Here is a 20,678-nt window from a genome sequence, read left to right as displayed (position 1 = left end):
TAGCAGAACGACCAGAACAGCCCCGCCCCCCACAACAGGTGGTTAGGGGCAATCAGGCAGGCAGGCAAAGTGGTTAGGGGCGATTAGGCAGGCAGGTGAGTGGTTAGGGGAGATGAGGCAGGCAGGCAGAGGTAGTTAAGAGTGATCAGGCAGGGGGTGAGTGGTTAGGGGCAATCAGGCAGGCAGGTGAGTGGGTAGGGGCCATCAGGCAGGTAGCAGAGTGGTTAGGGGCGATCAGGCAGGCAGGTAAGCAGTTAGGGGTCAGTGGTCCCAGATTGTGAGAGGGATGTCCAACTGCCGGTTTAGGCCTGAGGAAGGTCCCAGATTGTGAGAGGGTGCAGGCCGGGCTGAGAGACCACACCCCCCCCCCACCACCCCATGCATGAATTTCGTGCACTGGACCTCTAGCTTCTTTTACAACATAAGAACCTTGCAATAGCACCCTTTCCTTGATCTTTCATCCTTTGTGCTATTGTTGACATATATTTTACTTGTGTTTATGTGATAAATTCCATACCACATTGCTATTATTTTTGTTTTAAACAATTCTATTATCTGTCAAATCTCAGAGGAAAGGCTGGGATGGGTGGGTGGGTGAGAAAAGAAAACAAAAGCACTTGTATGCATATATGCACAAACCATGGACACAGACAATAGCGTGGTGAAGGCCTGGGGCAGGGGGCAGGGGCTGACTAGAAGGGGTCAATAAAAGGGGACATATGTAATACTTCCAACAATAAAGATAAAAACACACACTTATATTTCAAATATATTAAATATTTAAAAAGTCTTCTAAGCTTACCCACATATTTATAATTTTTAGGGGTTATAGTTCATTAGGTTAAACACAGATTCCCAGATTTTCAATGGGAAACATTGTTATTCTGCCTAAGGAATTTGCTTGAGGTACAAATCTTCTGGAAATGAGTCCATTCAGCTTTTTGTCTAAAAGTCTTTATTAGACCTTCATTTTTAAAAGTTTTTTCTTGCTTTGCAAAGATTTCTAGTTCAACAGAGTCTTTTTTTTAGTCTTTCAATAATTTAAAGATGTTGCTCCACCGTCTTCTTGCTTTCATAGTTTCTGGTGATAAATCTGCCATCAAAAGTCTTTGCTTTTATCAGCAAAAAGGAAAAAGTTAAAAAAATGAGGATAGTTTAAGGCAGTGGTCAGCAAACCGTGGCTGAAACTGGCTCTCCAACATCCCCTGAGGGGTCCCGGATAGTGAGAGGGTGCAGGCAAGGCTGAGGGACCCCACTGGTGCATGATCGAGGCTGGGGAGAGATGTGGAAGGTTGGCCAGCTGGGGAGGGACCATGTGAGGGCTCCAGGGCATGTCTGGCCCATCTCACTCAATCCCAATTAACCAGACCCAAGCAGCAAGCTAACCTACTGGTCAGAGCGTCTGCCTCCTGGTGGTCAGTGCACATCATAGTGAGCGGTTGAGTGAACTTAGCATATCATTAGCATGTTACACTTTGATTGGTTGAATGGCCAACCAGTTGACCAGACACTTAGCATATTAGGCTTTTATTATATAGCATAGGTACTTGTTTATTGTCATTTTAATTCTGTATTTCTGTTTCTCTTATATATTTCTTCTTATTATCACAATAGTCCCTTGAACATTTCTTGCAATGATGGTTTGGTGTTGATAAACTCCTTTACCTATTTTTTTTTTTTGTCTGGGAAGCTATTTATTTCACCATCCATTTTGAATGATAGCCTTGCTCGATACGGTAGTCTTGGTTTCAGATCCCTGCTTTTCATTACTTTGAATACTTCGTGACATTCCCACTTGGCCTGTATAGTTTCTGATGGAAAATTAGTTGATGGCCTTATGTGAGTTCCTTAGTGGATAACTAATTGCTTTTATTTCTGCCTTAAAGATTCTCTCTTTGTCTTTAATTTTTGGTATTTTAATTATAATGTGTTTGGGTGTGGGCCTGTTTGGGTTCTTCTTGCTTGGGGCTCTCTGTGCCTCCTCAACTTGTTCACCAAATTAGAGAAGTTTTCTGCCATTATTTCCTCAAACAGATTCTCTATCCCTTGCTCACTTTGTTCATCTTCACATCCTATGATGTGAATACTGTTATATTTCATGTTGTCCCACAGCTTCCTTAAGCTGTCCTCTGGTTTTTTAATTGTTTTTTTTTTTTTCCTTTTTGGTTCTCTGATTAAGTGATTTATTTTTATTTTTATTTTTACCATCTTCTAATTCACTGATCTGATCCTTGGCTTCCCTGGATCTGCTGTTTATTCCTTTCAATGTGTTCTTTATTACTGTAAGTCATTCTTTATTTCCAAATGGTCTATGTCTTTCCTCATGCCATTAAGCATCTTTGTAACCATTATTCTGAATTTTATATCTGATAAATTTCTTATCTCCATTTTATTTCACTTTTTTCCCTGGAGACTTATATTGTTCTTTCATTTGGGGCTTATTTTTTTTTATCTCCCCATTTTGGCTGCCTGTTTGGGTTTGTTTTTCTGTATTAGGTAGATCTGCTATGAATTCCATTCTTTTTGGAGGGTCTCTGGTAGTCAGATGCTGTTTTTGGCTGGCCCTGAATACCCTGTTTGGAGATATCAGGAATCCACAGCTTTTGGCTTCCTCTGCTGGGGCTGGGTGCCTTTGGAAAGGACCAAGATGTGCACCAAGGACTGCTTTTCCTAGCCCCAGGTCCAGTAGGAGGTCAGGCAAAGACTCAAAGCATCCAGAGATCCGCATCTGCCTGCAGGCTGATTGTTATTCTGTCTCTTAATGAGCCTCAGAAACCCCTCAGGGTGGGGCAAGAGATTTTCCAACAGGGTGGACAAAAGCTACCCAGACAAAAGCTACCTGAATGGTAAAGGTCTGCCTGAGAAAGATGTCCTCTGCAGAATGAGGGAATGACTCAGCACAGGAAACTGTGCAGCTGCCTTCTGAGCTCTGACCCTGGAGCCTCCAACCCTGCATTCTCTTCACACAGCTCTAGTCCACCCTGCCCCCCCCCTGCCAGAGCCCAAGTTGAGTGGCCGCACAGGAAATTTTGTGCATTGGCCCTTTAAGAGAGTTCTTGCATTTCCATCTGTCTGTCCTTGCCTGACAGCAACCCAGCTGTTTTTCACAACCAGATGTTATGTGGGCACCTTTCTCAGTTCTGGTGTCCTGGGGTGGGGATCCCAGTTTGGGGTTCAGACCTCAGAGTTCTCAGTGGGAACCCCCCACAGCTGAGATATCTCTCCAGAACTTCAGCTGCTGCCTGTGGGAGCCCGACCAGCCCTCTTGAGCCTCTGCACTTCCTACCAGTCTCTACGCGGCCTCCACTTTGTGTCCTTGGTAATACAGGTTCTCTCTAGCTAATCTTCAGTTGATTATTCAGGATGGTTTTTCTATAGTTTAGTTGTAATTCCCGTTTGGTGCTGGGAGAGTGTCAGTGTAGCTTCCACTTAATTTAGAGCCATTTTGTTTTTTGTTTTTTGATGTGTTATTTTTTTTGTTAAAAAAAAAAAACATTTTTGGCACTAGTTGGCTTGTTTATTAAAAATGTTTGTTCTGCTTGGGGTTTGTGGAATTTCTTGGATCTTTGGGTTTATTTTTATTATGAAATTTGGGAAAATGTAATCATTTTTTTTCAATACAGTTTCTCCCCTTTCTTTGCTTTTTAAATATTCCAATTAAGTATACATTAAACATCTTGATATTGTTCCAAAGGTTGCTGATGCTCAGTTAACTTTTTAAAAGTAGTTTCTGTGTGTCTGAATTTGTATAATTTTTATTGCTATATTTTTAGTTCACTATTAAAATCAAATTACATAATTTGATTATAAAAATATAACTCGGTATATTTTTTATTTAACTTTTTATATTTTTCATCCATTAGCTTAGCTTTTTTTATATCTTAAATTTCTTTCCTCATTACACTCATGTTTTCCTCTACATTTTGGAATGTATAAAATATATTTAAAATACCTGTTTTAATATCCTTATCTGCTAATCCATTTTTTCTTTCATTTTAGGATCTGTTTCTATTGAATGTCTCCCAGTTATGAATCATATTTTTCTACTTTTTTGCATGATTGTAGTATCTGATTGCAAATTGAACATTGTGAGTTTTATACTGTTTGCTGGATTCTGTTGTATTCTTGAAATGAAGGTGAGTTTTGTCTGCTGATCAGCTCAGTTATTGTAATCAGTTGGATCTTTTGGAAATTACTTTGATGGTGAAATGTTGTGTAATCTGTGCTGTTCAAAATGGCAGCCAGTTCTCTACGGCTAGTGCAGTTTAAACAGCCATGCGTGGGTGGTGGCTGCCAGATTGGACACTGCAGCTGTAGAGGCTTGTTTTCAAGCTTTTTAAGGGCAGATCTAGTGAGCCTTTATCTCAAGATTTATTTAGACCCACGATTAAGGTGATGCCCTTCTGAAGAGTCTACCTAAGGCCCCGTGTCTTACGAGGTATCGTCATTCTGATTACTAGGGCATGAACTACTCTCAACTTTGTGTAGCTTTCGGAATTGCTCCATCTATGCATTTCTAGTGTTTCTTTTCCTGGTGTTGGGGTTTCTTTTAAACATCTGTGTAACTAAGCAAAACACTTGAGGGGACCCTCCCCACCCCTGCAGATTTCCAGAGCTTTCCTCTGTATAGTGCCCTCCTCCATTACTCTTCCCTGAAAATTCTGATTTTCTTGGCCTCTCCAAACTCTAACCTCTACATCCACAAAGTCAGATCACTGAGCTCTGTTTGGGTTCGCCTTCCTGTACTGCAGCCTGGAAATTGCCTCCAGACAATAGCTGGTAAATCATAGGACTTAACTTGTTTGCTTTCCTTCTCCTCAGAGTCCCAATCTTATGCTAGTTGTTGAGTATCTAACATCTGCTGTTTAATGCAGAAGGATCTCAGGGAAGGCAGTAGAGGCATGCTTTCTCCATGTGTAGTTTAATCAGCTATAATTTAAACGTTTTGTAAAAGCTTATTTATGAAATGTGATAAAATTATTCTTAAGCAGATTCCTGTTGACACCATGTTTTCATTAAAAACCCTAAAGACTCCTGATTTAGATAAAAGTGGCCAAATTGGATGGGCCTGCTGAAGTCACCTTGGAGGAACACATCTCTGGTTTGCTGGAGTGGCAGGGAGGAGAGTTGCGTTGAGAATCATTTTGACAAACCTCCAGGGCCATCACCATGGGGCTCAGATTTACACAGAAGAACCCTTTTTCTGCCTATAGCCGGGAAGATTCAGATTAGATTAAAACACGCTGTGAGCAATTTTTGGAGGGGACAGCATATAGCTGCTTCAGTCCTCCCTCCTTGTTTCTGGTGTATTCTACTCTGCCTTCCCTCCCTCACTGCCATGCAGAGTACAAGAGGGGAGGGCCTCTCCCGGGGCTGGGTGGGCTGGCGAGGTCAGCAAGACGCTGTGGGTGTGCTGGGGACAGTGTGGTCAGGGTTCCTTTAGCAAAAGCGCTTGACTAGAGTCAACTAGGTATACGATTTTGAAGCCTCAAGAACGTGCTCAAATGAAGAGCCATTTTTTTCCTGTAATAATATTTACTTCTCCATTTATAAAACCAAAATGAGACAGTTTCTTTGGAATAAGGGGACATGAGAAGAGATGTCCAGCTGCATTCGCCCTCCGTGTCCTGAAGGAGAGCCCCCTCATTCTTCCTTGTGACTTAGGAGTGAAACCCTGTCTACACGGACCTGGCCTTCCCCCTGGCAGCCGAACATGGGGGAACATTTCAGGAGAACGTGGTCTGATGCCAAGCTCGCCCATGGCAAGAAACACAGGTGCACTCACTACTTTCACTTAATATAATTTGTCTAATGTCCGCATCATTCCATCATCACAAAACCCAATAATACTTGGGTTCCAATTTGGGATTTGGCCATTGCTGTGAGAGCTGGCAAGCTTTCGGGCCTCCTTTGGTTGGCAGGTATGAGTTTCTCATCAAAGACCATTAGTGAAATGTGAATGCTGACTTACTGGTTACATCATGGGACATCTGTTCCTGGGCAATGGGTTCCTGAGACCCCGTTTGGGGGGCCGCAGAGCAGTGCCTGCTCTGGCCTGGCCTGGGTTGGCTCATCTGCATGGTGTCTACAGCTAGTTGGGAAAGTAAAAAAATAAGGTCAAACTGGCATTGGTTGCTCTTCCAAAGAGTTCTTTTCATTGGCTTCAACACTTTGCTTTAAAATAAGAATTCCACTGACTTCAATGATGTGGGTCTAATGGCGTGACCTTCAGGACAGAAGTTAGACAAGAGAGGGTGAGGCCCAGGGAGAAGGTGAGAGTGAAGAGGGAACAGAGGGTGGGAGAAGGAGAGGCGCTGGCCATTTGCTGCTGTACAATAATGACTCTGGAGCATCATGGCTTGACACAGTCACTTCATTCCCTCTCACGGCTCTGGGGGTCAGGGTTCTGGGAGCGGCTGGTGAGGTTGTCATTGGCAAGAGCTGAAACAGGAGGCTGGGGTCACCCCCTCTCTTACATATTGTGTCAGGGCCTCTCCAGGCCATCTCCACAAGGGCCCCCGTTGGTGTCTCTACAGCAGAGTGAGCAGGTGGCTGGGGACTTGAGGAGACAGGTGGGAGCTGCATGGCGTTTTCTGGCCTGGAAGGAGAATTGGACCCCGAGTCCATTCTTTTAGGCACAGGCCTGTGGGCAAAGGGACACAGACCCCCACCTCCTGTGCAAAGGGCTGAAATTGCCCGCTAGGTCAAGACAAAGATGCCCAGGATAGCTGGAGTCACAGGGCGCTGTAGGAAGAGGAAGGTGACGCTCACTGTGGACTGAGGACCCAGCACGTGGCAGCCTCGCACTCCCTCCTCTGGAGCCGGACTCTTTGAAGAAGTGAGCAGGAGACTGGACCCTTCGAGGTCAGGGTGGGGCATCACTCTGGGCCTCGGAGCCCTGTGAGGAGCGGTGGCTTGGAAGGGGATCATATAAGAGGAGGCAGTGATCTGGGTGAGGGGTGAGGGCAGAGTGCCCAGGAATGGTGCATGGAGAGGCTCCTGGAGGCTTGGGGTCTGGCTGCACTGGAGTCAGAAGCCTGGGAGCAGTGGGGATGGTGCCAAGGACTGAGGCTTGGGCCACTAGGGGGCGCTGCTACGCATGGGAGCCAGGAAGGAGAGGGCCTGGTTGGAGACACAGCCCCGGAGTTTCCTCTCCCTCCACTTTTCTCTGTGAAGGCAGGTGTAGTATATGCGCTGCCCTCGGGAGGATGTGGGGCTGAGCAGGCCTGTGGCTAACAGTCCCGGGTCCTGACCTGCCCTGGGTCCTGACTGTCCCGGGTCCTGACTGTCCCTTGTCCTGACTGTCCCGGGTGCTGACTGTCCCGGGTGCTGACTGTCCTGGATCCTGACTGTCCCGGGTCCTGACTGTCCTGGGTCCTGACTGTCCCGGGTGCTGACTGTCCCGGGTCCTGACCTGCCCTGGGTGCTGACTGTCCCGGGTCCTGACTGTCCCTTGTCCTGACTGTCCCGGGTCCTGACTGTCCCGGGTGCTGACTGTCCCGGGTGCTGACTGTCCCGGGTCCTGACTGTCCCGGGTGCTGACTGTCCGGGTGCTGACTGTCCCGGGAGCTGACTGTCCAGGTGCTGACTGTCCAGGTGCTGACTGTCCCTTGTCCTGACTGTCCCGGGTACTGACTGTCCCGGGTGCTGACTGTCCCGGGTGCTGACTGTCCCGGGTGCTGACTGTCCCTTGTCCTGACTGTCCCGGGTGCTGACTGTCCCTTGTTCTGACTGTCCCGGGTTTTGACTGTCCCGGGTGCTGACTGTCCCGGGTGCTGACTGTCCCTTGTCCTGACTGTCCCGGGTTCTGACTGTCCCGGGTGCTGACTGTCCCGGGTGCTGACTGTCCCTTGTCCTGACTGTCCCGGGTGCTGACTGTCCCGGGTGCTGACTGTCCCTTGTCCTGACTGTCCCGGGTGCTGACTGTCCCTTGTCCTGACTGTCCCGGGTGCTGACTGTCCCGGGTGCTGACTGTCCCGGGTCCTGACTGTCCCGGGTCCTGACTGTCCCGGGTGCTGACTGTCCCGGGTGCTGACTGTCCCGGGTGCTGACTGTCCCGGGTTTTGACTGTCCCTTGTCCTGACTGTCCCGGGTCCTGACTGTCCCGGGTACTGACTGTCCCGGGTGCTGACTGTCCCGGGTCCTGACTGTCCCTTGTTCTGACTGTCCCGGGTTTTGACTGTCCCTTGTCCTGACTGTCCCGGGTCCTGACTGTCCCTTGTTCTGACTGTCCCGGGTTTTGACTGTCCCTTGTCCTGACTGTCCCGGGTCCTGACTGTCCCTTGTTCTGACTGTCCCGGGTGCTGACTGTCCCGGGTACTGACTGTCCCTTGTTCTGACTGTCCCGGGTGCTGACTGTCCCGGGTCCTGACTGTCCCTTGTTCTGACTGTCCCGGGTCCTGACTGTCCCTTGTTCTGACTGTCCCAGGTGCTGACTGTCCCTTGTTCTGACTGTCCCGGGTCCTGACTGTCCCGGGTCCTGACTGTCCCGGGTGCTGACTGTCCCGGGTCCTGACTGTCCCGGGTGCTGACTGTCCCAGGTGCTGACTGTCCCGGGTCCTGACTGTCCCGGGTGCTGACTGTCCCAGGTGCTGACTGTCCCTTGTCCTGACTGTCCCGGGTCCTGACTGTCCCTTGTCCTGACTGTCCCGGGTCCTGACTGTCCCTTGTCCTGACTGTCCCTTGTCCTGACTGTCCCTTGTCCTGACTGTCCCTTGTCCTGACTGTCCCGGGTCCTGACTGTCCCTTGTTCTGACTGTCCCGGGTGCTGACTGTCCCTTGTCCTGACTGTCCCGGGTCCTGACTGTCCCTTGTCCTGACTGTCCCTTGTCCTGACTGTCCCTTGTCCTGACTGTCCCGGGTCCTGACTGTCCCTTGTCCTGACTGTCCCGGGTCCTGACTGTCCCTTGTCCTGACTGTCCCTTGTCCTGACTGTCCCTTGTCCTGACTGTCCCTTGTCCTGACTGTCCCGGGTCCTGACTGTCCCTTGTCCTGACTGTCCCGGGTGCTGACTGTCCCGGGTCCTGACTGTCCCTTGTCCTGACTGTCCCTTGTTCTGACTGTCCCAGGTGCTGACTGTCCCTTGTTCTGACTGTCCCGGGTGCTGACTGTCCCGGGTCCTGACTGTCCCGGGTGCTGACTGTCCCAGGTGCTGACTGTCCCGGGTCCTGACTGTCCCGGGTCCTGACTGTCCCTTGTCCTGACTGTCCCGGGTGCTGACTGTCCCGGGTCCTGACTGTCCCGGGTCCTGACTGTCCCTTGTCCTGACTGTCCCGGGTCCTGACTGTCCCTTGTCCTGACTGTCCCGGGTCCTGACTGTCCCTTGTCCTGACTGTCCCGGGTCCTGACTGTCCCTTGTCCTGACTGTCCCGGGTCCTGACTGTCCCTTGTCCTGACTGTCCCGGGTCCTGACTGTCCCTTGTCCTGACTGTCCCGGGTCCTGACTGTCCCTTGTCCTGACTGTCCCGGGTCCTGACTGTCCCTTGTCCTGACTGTCCCGGGTCCTGACTGTCCCTTGTCCTGACTGTCCCGGGTCCTGACTGTCCCTTGTCCTGACTGTCCCGGGTGCTGACTGTCCCTTGTCCTGACTGTCCCGGGTCCTGACTGTCCCTTGTCCTGACTGTCCCGGGTCCTGACTGTCCCTTGTCCTGACTGTCCCGGGTCCTGACTGTCCCTTGTCCTGACTGTCCCGGGTCCTGACTGTCCCTTGTCCTGACTGTCCCGGGTCCTGACTGTCCCTTGTCCTGACTGTCCCGGGTGCTGACTGTCCCTTGTCCTGACTGTCCCAGGTGCTGACTGTCCCTTGTTCTGACTGTCCCGGGTGCTGACTGTCCCGGGTCCTGACTGTCCCGGGTGCTGACTGTCCCAGGTGCTGACTGTCCCGGGTCCTGACTGTCCCGGGTCCTGACTGTCCCTTGTCCTGACTGTCCCGGGTGCTGACTGTCCCGGGTCCTGACTGTCCCTTGTCCTGACTGTCCCTTGTTCTGACTGTCCCAGGTGCTGACTGTCCCTTGTTCTGACTGTCCCGGGTGCTGACTGTCCCGGGTCCTGACTGTCCCGGGTGCTGACTGTCCCAGGTGCTGACTGTCCCGGGTCCTGACTGTCCCGGGTCCTGACTGTCCCAGGTGCTGACTGTCCCGGGTCCTGACTGTCCCGGGTCCTGACTGTCCCTTGTCCTGACTGTCCCGGGTCCTGACTGTCCCTTGTCCTGACTGTCCCGGGTCCTGACTGTCCCTTGTCCTGACTGTCCCGGGTCCTGACTGTCCCTTGTCCTGACTGTCCCGGGTCCTGACTGTCCCTTGTCCTGACTGTCCCGGGTCCTGACTGTCCCTTGTCCTGACTGTCCCGGGTCCTGACTGTCCCTTGTCCTGACTGTCCCGGGTCCTGACTGTCCCTTGTCCTGACTGTCCCGGGTCCTGACTGTCCCTTGTCCTGACTGTCCCGGGTCCTGACTGTCCCTTGTCCTGACTGTCCCGGGTTTTGACTGTCCCAGGTGCTGACTGTCCCGGTGCTGACTGTCCCGGGTCCTGACTGTCCCTTGTCCTGACTGTCCCGGGTCCTGACCTGCCCTGGGTGCTGACTGTCCGGGTGCTGACTGTCCCGGTGCTGACTGTCCCGGGTGCTGACTGTCCTAGGTCCTGACTGTCCCAGGTGCTGACTGTCCAGGGTGCTGACCTGTCCTGGGTCCTGACCTCCATGGCCCCTGTGCCTGTCCCAGGGAGGTGAGGCCCGTTGCTCCTCCCACAGGGCCAGTTCCCATAAACATAAGCGCTGTGCTGTGCCCTGGGGGTGAATGGGATGTTTGTGCTGCTCAAAAGGTGTCGTTGGGAATCTCTTTTTAAAATTGTGGCAAAATATACAGATCATAAAGCTCACCATTTCAACCATTTCTAAGTGTATTTTAGGTACAGTCACCGCCATCTTTCCCCAACTGGAACTCTGTACCATGAAAATTCAACTCCTCATCCAACCTTTCCCGGCCCGTCAGCCAGCATTCCCTTTTCTTTCTCTATGAATTTTCTACTCAGCTATCTCACAAAGCGGATCATACAGTGTTATCCTTTTGTGACAGGCCTATTGCACTCAACTTAGCCTGTGTCAGAGTCTTGTTTATTCTTGTTTCTGTTGACTGACAGTTGAGTTGCATCCTCCTTTTGGCCATTGTGAACTATGCAGCTATGGACATGGGTGTACCCATACCTGTTTGAGTTCCTTTGTGTATCTACATAGGAGTGGAGTTTCTGGATCACATGGTAATTCGATGTGTAACTTGTTGGGTAACCACCAGGCCTTTTTGGACAGCAGCTGCACCATCTTGTGTTCTGTCAGCAGTGCACCAGGATTCCCCCTGCACGTCCTGCCAACACTTGCTTTCTATTTGTTTACTAGCAGCCATCCTGATGGCAGTGAGGTGATACTCATTGTGGTTTTGATTTGTTTCTCTGAAGACCAGTGATGTTGAACCAGGAGGCGTCCCCTGCTGGGAAAGCAGCAGACTTGGCAACAGAGACGCAGTAAACAAGTGTGGGCGGGGCAAGTCACAGTAAACAAGTGTGGGCGGGGCAGGTACGGAGTAAACAAGTGTGGGCGGGGCAGGTACGGAGTAAACAAGTGTGGGCGGGGCGGGTCACAGTAAACAAGTGTGGGCGGGCAGGTACGGAGTAAACAAGCGTGGGCGGGGCAGGTCACAGTAAACAAGTGTGGGCGGGGCAGGTACGGAGTAAACAAGTGTGGGCGGGGCGGGTCACAGTAAACAAGTGTGGGTGGGCAGGTGCGGAGGCCAGTGAAGTCACCCGTCCAGTGGGTCACCTGGTCAGATCGAGGGCCCTTGAATATACTCCTAACACAGGTATATGACAGCTTCCCCTGCAAGGAAGGGCAGAGACAGGGACTCCACTTATGGCGATGTCGGCTGGGAGTCTTTGCTAATATACCATTTGAATTTGATTCATTCTTTTTTTTTTTATTTTTTTAAATAGAGAGAGAGAAACATCAATGTCCGAGGGAAACATCGATTGACTCCCTGCTGCATGTCCCTTTCCAGGGATCATGCCCGCAACCCAGGCATGTGCCCCGATGAGGAATCGAACCAGCAACTTTTTGGTGCACAGGACAATGCCCAGCCAGCACCGGCCTGGGCCATCTGGTTAACTGGCTTGGCTTGCTGACACTCAGTTTTGGTCAGTAAGGAAAATGAGCTGGGAAAGTACAGGGATATTGAGTAAGACTGACCATGCAATGTAGTGTTTGTAAAAATGAAGAAAGAGCACATCAGCCTAAATTTTTCTAAACTCAGAGGAAAATAGAGACTCACATGGAAGATACCAACAATGCCATCCTAGAGACATGGCTGCGAGGCCATGAGATGGCTCAAAGGCAGCAAGGAGTGCCTGCCTGCGAGCTTGGGGCGGCTGGACATGAGAGATGGAGTCAGGGCTGGGTCCCAGAGGTGGACCAACGACATGGAAGGACCTGGAAAAATGAGATTAAGGTGGCAGGACCAAGATCATCTAGGGCAGCGGTTCCCAACCTGGGGGTCGCAGCCCCTTTGGGGGTCGAACGACCCTTTCACAGGGGTCGCCTAAGACGATCGGAAAACACATATATAATTACATATTGTTTTTGTGATTAATCACTATGCTTTAATTATGTTCAATTTGTAACAATGAAAATACATCCTGCATATCAGATATTTACATTATGATTCCTAACAGTAGCAAAATTACAGTTATGAAGTAGCAACGAAAATAATTTTATGATTGGGGGTCGCCACAACATGAGGAACTGTATTAAAGGGTCGCGGCATGAGGAAGGTTGAGAACCACTGATCTAGGGCCTGAGAACAGTGCTGGAGCAGTAAGAAGACTTAAACATTAAACTGCGTTTGGACAAGCGATGAGCACCAAGATGCTGGCTCTACGTGGGGATGGCAGTGGTGTAGCTCCTTCACCCTCCAGCATCTACTGCGCAGTCTCAGCACAGCTCGCCCGTCAGAGGGACAGAGGGAGCCTTCGTTCCGCACCACGCCCCCTCCCTGTGAGGAAGGTCAGTGCCCGGCCTCCTTGGGGCTTTGGGGCACGCCTGGGTCTGGCTCTGGGCAGGGCTGGTGGCCTCGCTGGACAGTCCTAAAGGCTGGCTGTGCTTTGCTCATTTGCAGCTTCCCACTGGAGCAGGCGGTTCCTCTGTGCTCTCCCTGTCCACAGGCAAACCCAGCTGTGTGTTCCTCCGCTGAGGTCTCCTCCCCTGGGCAGACGCTGGGGATGGGCAGTGCCTGGCCATGTGTTGGCCCAGGTGCAGGCACGCTGCTCCAGATGGTGTTTATGAACCGGGTGGCCAGTCTTGGGGAGCTTTCCTATGCAGCTGCCCTTCCTCCACACTGGAGAATCTGAGCAGGTGAATTGGAAGTGGGCCCGGACTATCTTGTTAACAAGTGCCCAGGTGATTGTAAAGCCAGGCAGGCTTGGCACCCTGTCGGGAGCGGGCAGGTGAGGGCAAGAACCACCCCTGGAGTCAGCTCCGGACCTGGGCCCACCCAGAGTCCCGTGAAGGGAGGAACCCTCTGCACAGGTGGCTCTGCTGGGGTGATGCTGAGACACCCCAGACAGAGGCTGGGCAGCCAGGGGTCCCTGCTCTCTGACATGAACCAGATGCTTGGTTTCTCTTTTGCATCCACTGGGTGAAGAGGCCTGGAAGTTGACCTTGGTCTCCAAATGTCGGCCTTTGTGTTTCCAGCTCTGCCAGTGGCTGTGCTCATCCTGCTCCCCACTCAGAGCCCCTTAAGTAAAGCATGTTGTTCTGTGCGGGACGTGGTTATTGTGACTCTGGCAGTTTTTAATGAGGGATACTTCTTTTGTTAGGCAATGCTCTGCTTGGACCTTGAGAATTTTAAAATGAGACATTCCTTTTCCTACTCGAGTGAGATGAAGACAGGCGGAGAGGACATTTGGCAATTTGGTGGCGGAGCTCAGATCCTAACTTTGTCCTGTTCGCTTGCAGCCCGAGGTGTGACTTGTGGGAAGCAGGGTTCGCCGACCTGCCTGCCCGCCCTCCGGCTCCCCATCGAACCCACTCACAGGTGTAGACAGAGCCATGGGCATCGGCGGAGGGATCTGTGTGGTATTTTCACAGTGAAATTGAGGTGTGGCTGCACTTGCTGGGGAAAAAACGGGCATAAAGCCCTGAATCCACCCCACAGACCTGGGGTATGCTCGAGCCCTGAGTGTGTGGGAGTCGGGGGCTCACTGAGCTGGGTGCCTCCCACCTTCCCACCTGGAAACGCATCTGTGCAAAACCGCCCCCTCCAAACCCCCATCCCCCAAGCCAGTGGTCGGCAAACTCATTAGTCAACAGAGCCAAATATCAACAGTACAACGATTGAAATTTCTTTTGAGAGCCAAATTTTTTAAACTTAAACTATATAGGTAGGTACATTGTTATTAACTTAATTTGGGTACTCCTAAGCTGGCCTTTGCTAAAAACGTCCTCAATCTGATTGAGGTACGTTTGCTGAGGTCGACCCCTTCCAACTCTCCCATCCACACTCGTCTTGTATACTTGTTTCAGATAGACAAGTGTGGATGGGAGAGTTGGAAGGGGTTGACCTCAGCGAATGTACCTCAAAACAATGTACCTCCCCCGCGCTGCGTAACCCGAGGCCCGCCTGTGCCCACCCGACGACACCCCCCACTTCCTCTAACGCCACTTCTTCAAAATAGACTCGCCCAGGCTGAAAACTGACTTCTGTGCATGGGCCACGAAGTTTCAATTGCACCGTGCGTGCGTGCCCGCACGTGGTATTTTGTGCAAGAGCCACACTCAAGGGGCCAAAGAGCCGCATGTGGCTCGCGAGCCGCGGTTAACCACTGCCCCAAGCAAACCCAAGGACACACACTGTGTGGTGCCTCCACAGCTGCCATCTAGGAGGGAGGCGCCTTTGTCCCGTCTTTCCCACATCACAGGAATGAAGGGCTTCAGTGGGAGCCCCCAGCAGGGGCCGTGAGGACTGGCCTGGCCCCTCCCAGAGAGGTGCCCCGTGGGCATCTCCTCACAGACCGCCTGCTCTCCAAGTTGAGAGATGGTTGGGGCTCTGCTCCCCTGAGTGCATTCAGCTGCTCCCCTCCAGGCCCAGAGACCATCCCCTTTAGCGCACAGAGCTCAGCACCAGACAGTCAGGACCTGACTCAGGTGCCAGGCCACCCACAATGGTGGTCTTGGGTTCTTGTCTTTGCCACCCACACTAGTGGAGCCCTGGCCCAGGAAGCTCGGACTTGGGCTGGCAGGCCGCCCTGGGCTGCTGCTCTGTCCCAGGGAAGACCCTGCCGGCCCACAGGCGGCAATGGGAGGGCTGGAGGGCAGGTGGCCCTTTCCTGCTCACCAGCTGAGACCCCTCAGGCCCCGAGAGGAGACAGGAGTCCCAGACAGACCACACCACAGACCTGCTCCATGGTGTGAAAGGCAGCCTTGTCTTTATCAGAAAACAGCTTCAGAGGAAAGGTCCTCAGTTACGAAAACCCATTCTATGCAAATGAACATTTCTGCAAGGCTGCCTCAGGGCCCTCAGCCATTTCCACCCCAGCTGAGCTGGCTGACCTGGGGGTGGCCTGGGCCTGCCCTTGAGAAGGAGGGGATCTGGTGCAGAGAGAACAGCCCTGAGGCAGGGGAGAAGGACCCGGAGGAAGGAAGGAAGAGGAAAGAAGGGGAGCGGGTCTGGGGTCCAGAAAGGGGCTCAGAGGGGCCAGGTCAGGCCAGCAGCGGCCTCCCAGGGAGCGAGCGGATGCCCTGTAGGTGGGTGTTTTCAGAATCCCGTTTTCTCTGAGACCTTAAGGACCTCAAGTGGCTAGGCACATGGTGAGTGAGGGAGTGTGTGTATGTGTGTGTGTGGGGGGGCGGGGTGTCGGTGTCTGGGGGAGGGAAATAAACTCTTCGGGGTTTATGGGGGGCAGAGGGTGTTGTCTGCTGTAATTCTCAGGAAATGCCCTCTGTGGCAAAGTCCTCTAGATCGTTGATGGAGATGATACCCAGGCTTGGAGCGTCTACTGCGCCCTCCCCTGGGGTCCCTGGGGTCCCTGGGGGCGCCCTGGAGCCCGGACCTGTAGTGTGCTGGGCGGGGTCACCAGGAGGCCGGGGGGCTGGCTGTAGGTCAGCGCTATAGGTGCTGGGGGGTGCGGGACGGGCTGCCTCTGAGGCGCCAGGGCCCTCGAGGAAGGTGGGGGCAGACAGCTGAGAGGAGCAGCGCAGTGGCATCAAAGCCATGGCGGACAGGGGCCGGATGCCAGGGTACAGCACGTACGGGGCAGCAAACACATCCGGCGGGAGTGGCTCCGGGGAGCCCTCCTCAGAGGATGGGATGGGGACCTTGACATATTTGCCTGTCTCTGGGTCATAGAAGGTCTTCATTTTCACCTGAAGCGGCAGATCGAAGACGAAGTACTCCCCAGACTTGGGGTCTTGGAGGACCTTCTGGGTGGCAGGGTAAGGGAGCAGGGGCCTGAGGGACTGGGGCCCCCCTGATAGCCTCCTGTCAGGCTCTGAGAAGGTGGCCACCGAGTGGCGGTGCACGGGAGGGGGCAGGGCGCGGACGGCGGGGCACCTGGGCAGCAGCCTCTCTCTGGGGGACGAGGGCCTGGGCACCACGTCCTCCAGGGGCGGCTTTTCCTCCCGGGCGCCGCCGGGCACCTCCTGCATCTGGTCAGTCTTCCTCCTCTTGCTGGCCAGCTTCTTCGCCCTCCGCAGGGCCTTTTCTGTCTTGGGCGGGACCGCCGGTGGCTTGGCCGCTGCCCTTTCTAGGTGAGCAGAAGGCTGTGCTTTCTCAGGGAGGACGGCCGAGCCGGAGGCCACGTCCAGCAACGAGCCTCCTGGAGAGAGTGTCCTGAGGTCTTCCGCCGACGGCTCCAGCTGGGGGTCGGCGCTGGCCTCCCACGTGAAGGCGTGCGTCAGGTCCTCCCTCCGGGCCACCCTGGCGGGGCTGGGGGTGGCCCAGGGGCTGGGGCCGGAAGGCTCCCCTGGCACCAGGCCCAGCTCACAAGGGCCCTGAGAAGCATCGTCCCACAGGCTGCTGGCGGCGGGGGAGTGTGCGCTGCTGCCCTCCAGCGAGCTGCTGTTGGGGGAAGCCGCGGGCTCACCAGCAGCCAGTCTCCTGCCCGGGGGTCCTGCTCGGGGTGTAGACAAAAAGTGACTTTTGAAATCTTGGGTCTGCTCTTCCCAGGAGGTTCTGAGTTGCTGTGGGGGTGGCTGGCCTTGTAAGTCACTTTTGGGCAAAGCAATTGTGGGGATGCCCCTTGGAGCCTCCGGCCCCCCCTGATCTGTGGAATAGCTCCTGCCCTCATTCGCCACAACCTTCCACACGGCGTCCGGGGGTGGCTTCAGCCCCTCACCCTCTCCTGCGAGAGGGACAGATGAGACATTCCCCTGGGCCTCCCTCCTGGCCACACCGGACACCCAGCCCTGGTCCTCCATTCCTTTGTGGGCCACATGCTTGAAGGGGAGCCCCCTCATGCCAGTGGGTGTTGGGGTGCTGGGCATTTCCTGGCTCTTGGGGGCCCGAAGGCCGGCATCCTCGCCCCAGCCCGGCCTCGGCACGTCCTCCTCTTTGTGGCCGCCGCCCAGCGGGTCGTCGGAGGACAAGGCCCTCAGCAGGGGCAGCATGATGGGCCTTATCACGGGGGTGGCCCGCAGGGTGTTGTCTTTGATTGCGAACAGCCTGTGCCTGTTGGACGTGGACGATGGTGAAAGGGCTGTGTCCTTACTGCCCCCGATCCAAGTGCCTCTGAAGTCAGCCTCCTCCCTCGACGCCTTCCTGGGCCTCTCTCCACTCACACTTTCCCCTGCCGCTCGCCACAGTCCCCTCCCGCTCTGCTCCTCCGCGCCCGTGGACCCGTTACCAGGGGCGCCGTGCTGGGGCTCATCCAGCCCATTCTCCTTCTCTCTGTCACCTGCGCTGCCCTCATTCCTCCCGTCTTCCCGTGGGCTCTCCGCGGAACTCGTCTTCTGCTGATCCTCGAACGAGGCAAACGACTGATCTGAAGAGCTGGTGCTGAACTTGGCCTTGCCTTTGAGGCCTGGCACAGAGTCAGACTGGCTGTCGCTGTAAAACACATCTTCCTCCTCGGGAGAAAGGGGCCCCGGGGAGACTTTCTGGTTGAGGTTCGGATCCCGAAGTCCCGCCTCTCTCTCGGGTTCTGTCTCTTGAGACACGGATCTGGAGAACCGGTTCTCCAGGCTGGGGGCCCGCAGAGGCTGTGCCGCCCGCCCCGCCTCGGGCTCCCCGCTGCTGCAGAGCTTCAGGGCCAGGTGCTTCCTGGGGCAGCGCTCCCGGGCGTCCGGAGACCAGCTGCGCCTGGCGGCGCCCACACCGGACTCTCCGAGGGTGGCGTCCTCATAGCCGCTCTGGTCGGCAGCCTCCCCGTTGACACAGAAGGGGGCTGTGGCGGCGGCTGGAGGTGAGCCAGGCGTCAGGTAGTTGTCCGCGGAGGTTGCACCAGGATCAGCCGTAGGGTCGCTCTGGGCACTGACGTGCGACAGAGAAGGTGTGTCCGCTGGTCTCTCCTTACGAAGCTCCTGTGGGGGGCTCTCCTCCAGCCCATTGGGAAGGACCACGCCATTGCTCAGGGGCTCCTGCTTGCTTCTGCTTTTCTCCTCGGGCCCTCTTACGAGAGGTGAGGGGCTGTATGTGCTCTTAACACGCTTGCGCACGTCCTTGAGGTTGAACAGCAGGCTGGGGGCTCTGGCTTTGTAGCTGTCCCGGGACTCGCTGGGCTCCTCTTGGTACCCGTTTAGCTGCCCTGGGGGTGGGGGGGTGCCCTCCGCGGGTGGGCTGTGGGACGGATCCAGGACGTGCTTGGTGGGTATGATGGGGGTCAGCAGCTTGCTGATGTTGAAAGGAGGGTTGTAGCAGTCACCTGGGTCCACATTGTCAAGAGCATCATTTTCTGGAAACTGCTCCTGGGGGTTGTGCTTTGTGTACAAGGCTGGGCCTGGCCGGCCGGCCTGCCTCTCTCCCGAAGCATCCTGCACGCTTTCTTTGCCGCCTTTTCGAGTCTTTGGTTTCCGCCACGGGGGCTGGCTGGCCTTCGCCTGGAGGCCCGGCTGCGAGCTGGGAGCCTTTTCCTCCGTGGGGAACACCTGAGCTCCCGGGTCCCTACACCTCCAGGGTCCAGATGTGGAGAGAGTGCCCTCGGTCGGCCTGTTCTCTTCTCGCCCACAGCTGGCCCGGGGTTGGCAGGGGGAGACTTTGCTCTCAGGGGCTTGGGACTCTCTTAACAAGGGCAGGTCCTCATAATGTTTGGGGGGCTTGTTTTCAGGGGTGGCCTCAGCAGGCTCCCTCCGCTCCAGCAGCCGTGGCTGGCGGCTGCTCCATGACTCAAAAGCACTGTTTTCGCTGTGAAGGAAGGTGCCTTTGCGAGCCCACTCCTGGCTCCTCCCCGGCTCCCCCAGGGCCGGTCTGTGGGGCGGGGAGGAGAACGTGGGCTCCGATGAGTTGGCCCCGCTTTCGGGTGTTGGGAGGAGGCTGCTGGAGCCCTGACATGCCGCTTCAGGGCTCCTGGGGGCCTCCTGCTCCGCGTGCTTCCTGCCGGGCTGCGTGCCGGAGACTTCCGCGGGCACCCTCCTGACCGTCAGAAAGGCAGAATCAAAGCAGAAGTTGACCCCACTTTCTGGAAGAGGAGCGAATTTGGGGGTGGTTTTGATAGTTGGAGGCTTGTTGGTCGGAGGCCTGCCCTCGCATTGCTGGCTCTCAGGCCTGTCGAAAGATTTAATCAGGGAGGACACTTTGGAAATCGGCTTGCTGCTGCTCCTCAGGCCAGAAATGGGCACTTCCAGTCTCCTCTGGGCCGGTGTCAGTGGGGGGCTGCTTTTGGGGTACTCTTCCTCTCCCTGAACGTATTTGGGGAGCTGTTGGAACGTGGCTGCCCAGCCGGCATGCTCTGTGCCTTGCGACGGCAACTGGCTCCAAATGCCACTCTTCCTGCGGGCGTGGCTCACCGTTCCCGGGTGGAAGTTCCCAAACACCTGGCGGGTGGCGTCTGGGGACAGGGCCAGGTCGGAGTCGCTGAAGGACGTGTCTTCTGAGACACACAAGCTCCGGAAGGCCCGGTCTGTGAGGCTGCTCACCTCCCTGTCGGCGTCGTCCAGCACGCTGCCGATGCTCGAGGTGTCGCTGAAGCCGTCGGTGCCCTTCTTGCTCCCCTGCATCGTCGCCGGCTGGGAAGCCTGTCCCTGGCCAGTCAGCGGGCTCCTCTGGGCGATGGTTCTGGAAGGGCTAGGGGTATCCCTCGTCCCACGAAATTAGCTTCCCGTTGGTCAGATGCAACTGCTTTCTCTGCAAAAGGAAGAAGAGCAGGGTGTGAAGGGGTTACCCAGCTTGGTGGCCATGCAGGACCGCACACGGGTCCAGGCGGCAACGGTGCTTGCCATGGTTAGTTTTATGCGTCAGCCTGGCTGGCCTCTGGTGCCCAGTTTTGGGTCAAATGCCAGTTTAGCTGTCACTTTGAAGGTATTTTCTTTAGATGTAATTAACACTTAAATCACTAGACTTTGAGTAAAGCAGACTGCCCTCCATGCTGTGGGTCACAGCCACAGGGCAGATCCCCGAGGAAGAGGGAACGCTACCTCCAGTCCTTGGATGGCAGTTGCGGCATCACCTCCGTGGGTACCAGCCTGCTGGCTGCGGATATCGGGCTGGC

At 54.5% G+C, this 20,678-nt stretch overlaps 1 protein-coding gene across 1 annotated transcript; it reads right to left on the bottom strand.

The window, feature by feature from the left end:
- Positions 1 to 15,963: 15,963 nt before the first annotated feature.
- On the bottom strand, positions 15,964 to 20,187 carry LOC308529234 (cardiac-enriched FHL2-interacting protein; the record flags this gene model as incomplete). The annotated part of the gene is made up of 1 exon (XM_081105231.1): positions 15,964 to 20,187. One exon carries the CDS (start codon positions 20,185 to 20,187, stop codon positions 15,964 to 15,966), a length of 4,224 nt encoding a protein of 1,407 aa, XP_080961357.1.
- Between the last annotated feature and the right edge of the window lie 491 nt (positions 20,188 to 20,678).

Source organism: Myotis nattereri (genome assembly GCF_964212035.1).
Source record: "Myotis nattereri genome assembly, chromosome: 13".
Lineage (NCBI taxonomy): Eukaryota > Metazoa > Chordata > Mammalia > Chiroptera > Vespertilionidae > Myotis > Myotis nattereri.
The sequence above is the reverse complement of the archived record's forward strand: the minus strand, read 5'-3'. Positions and strand labels throughout refer to the sequence as shown.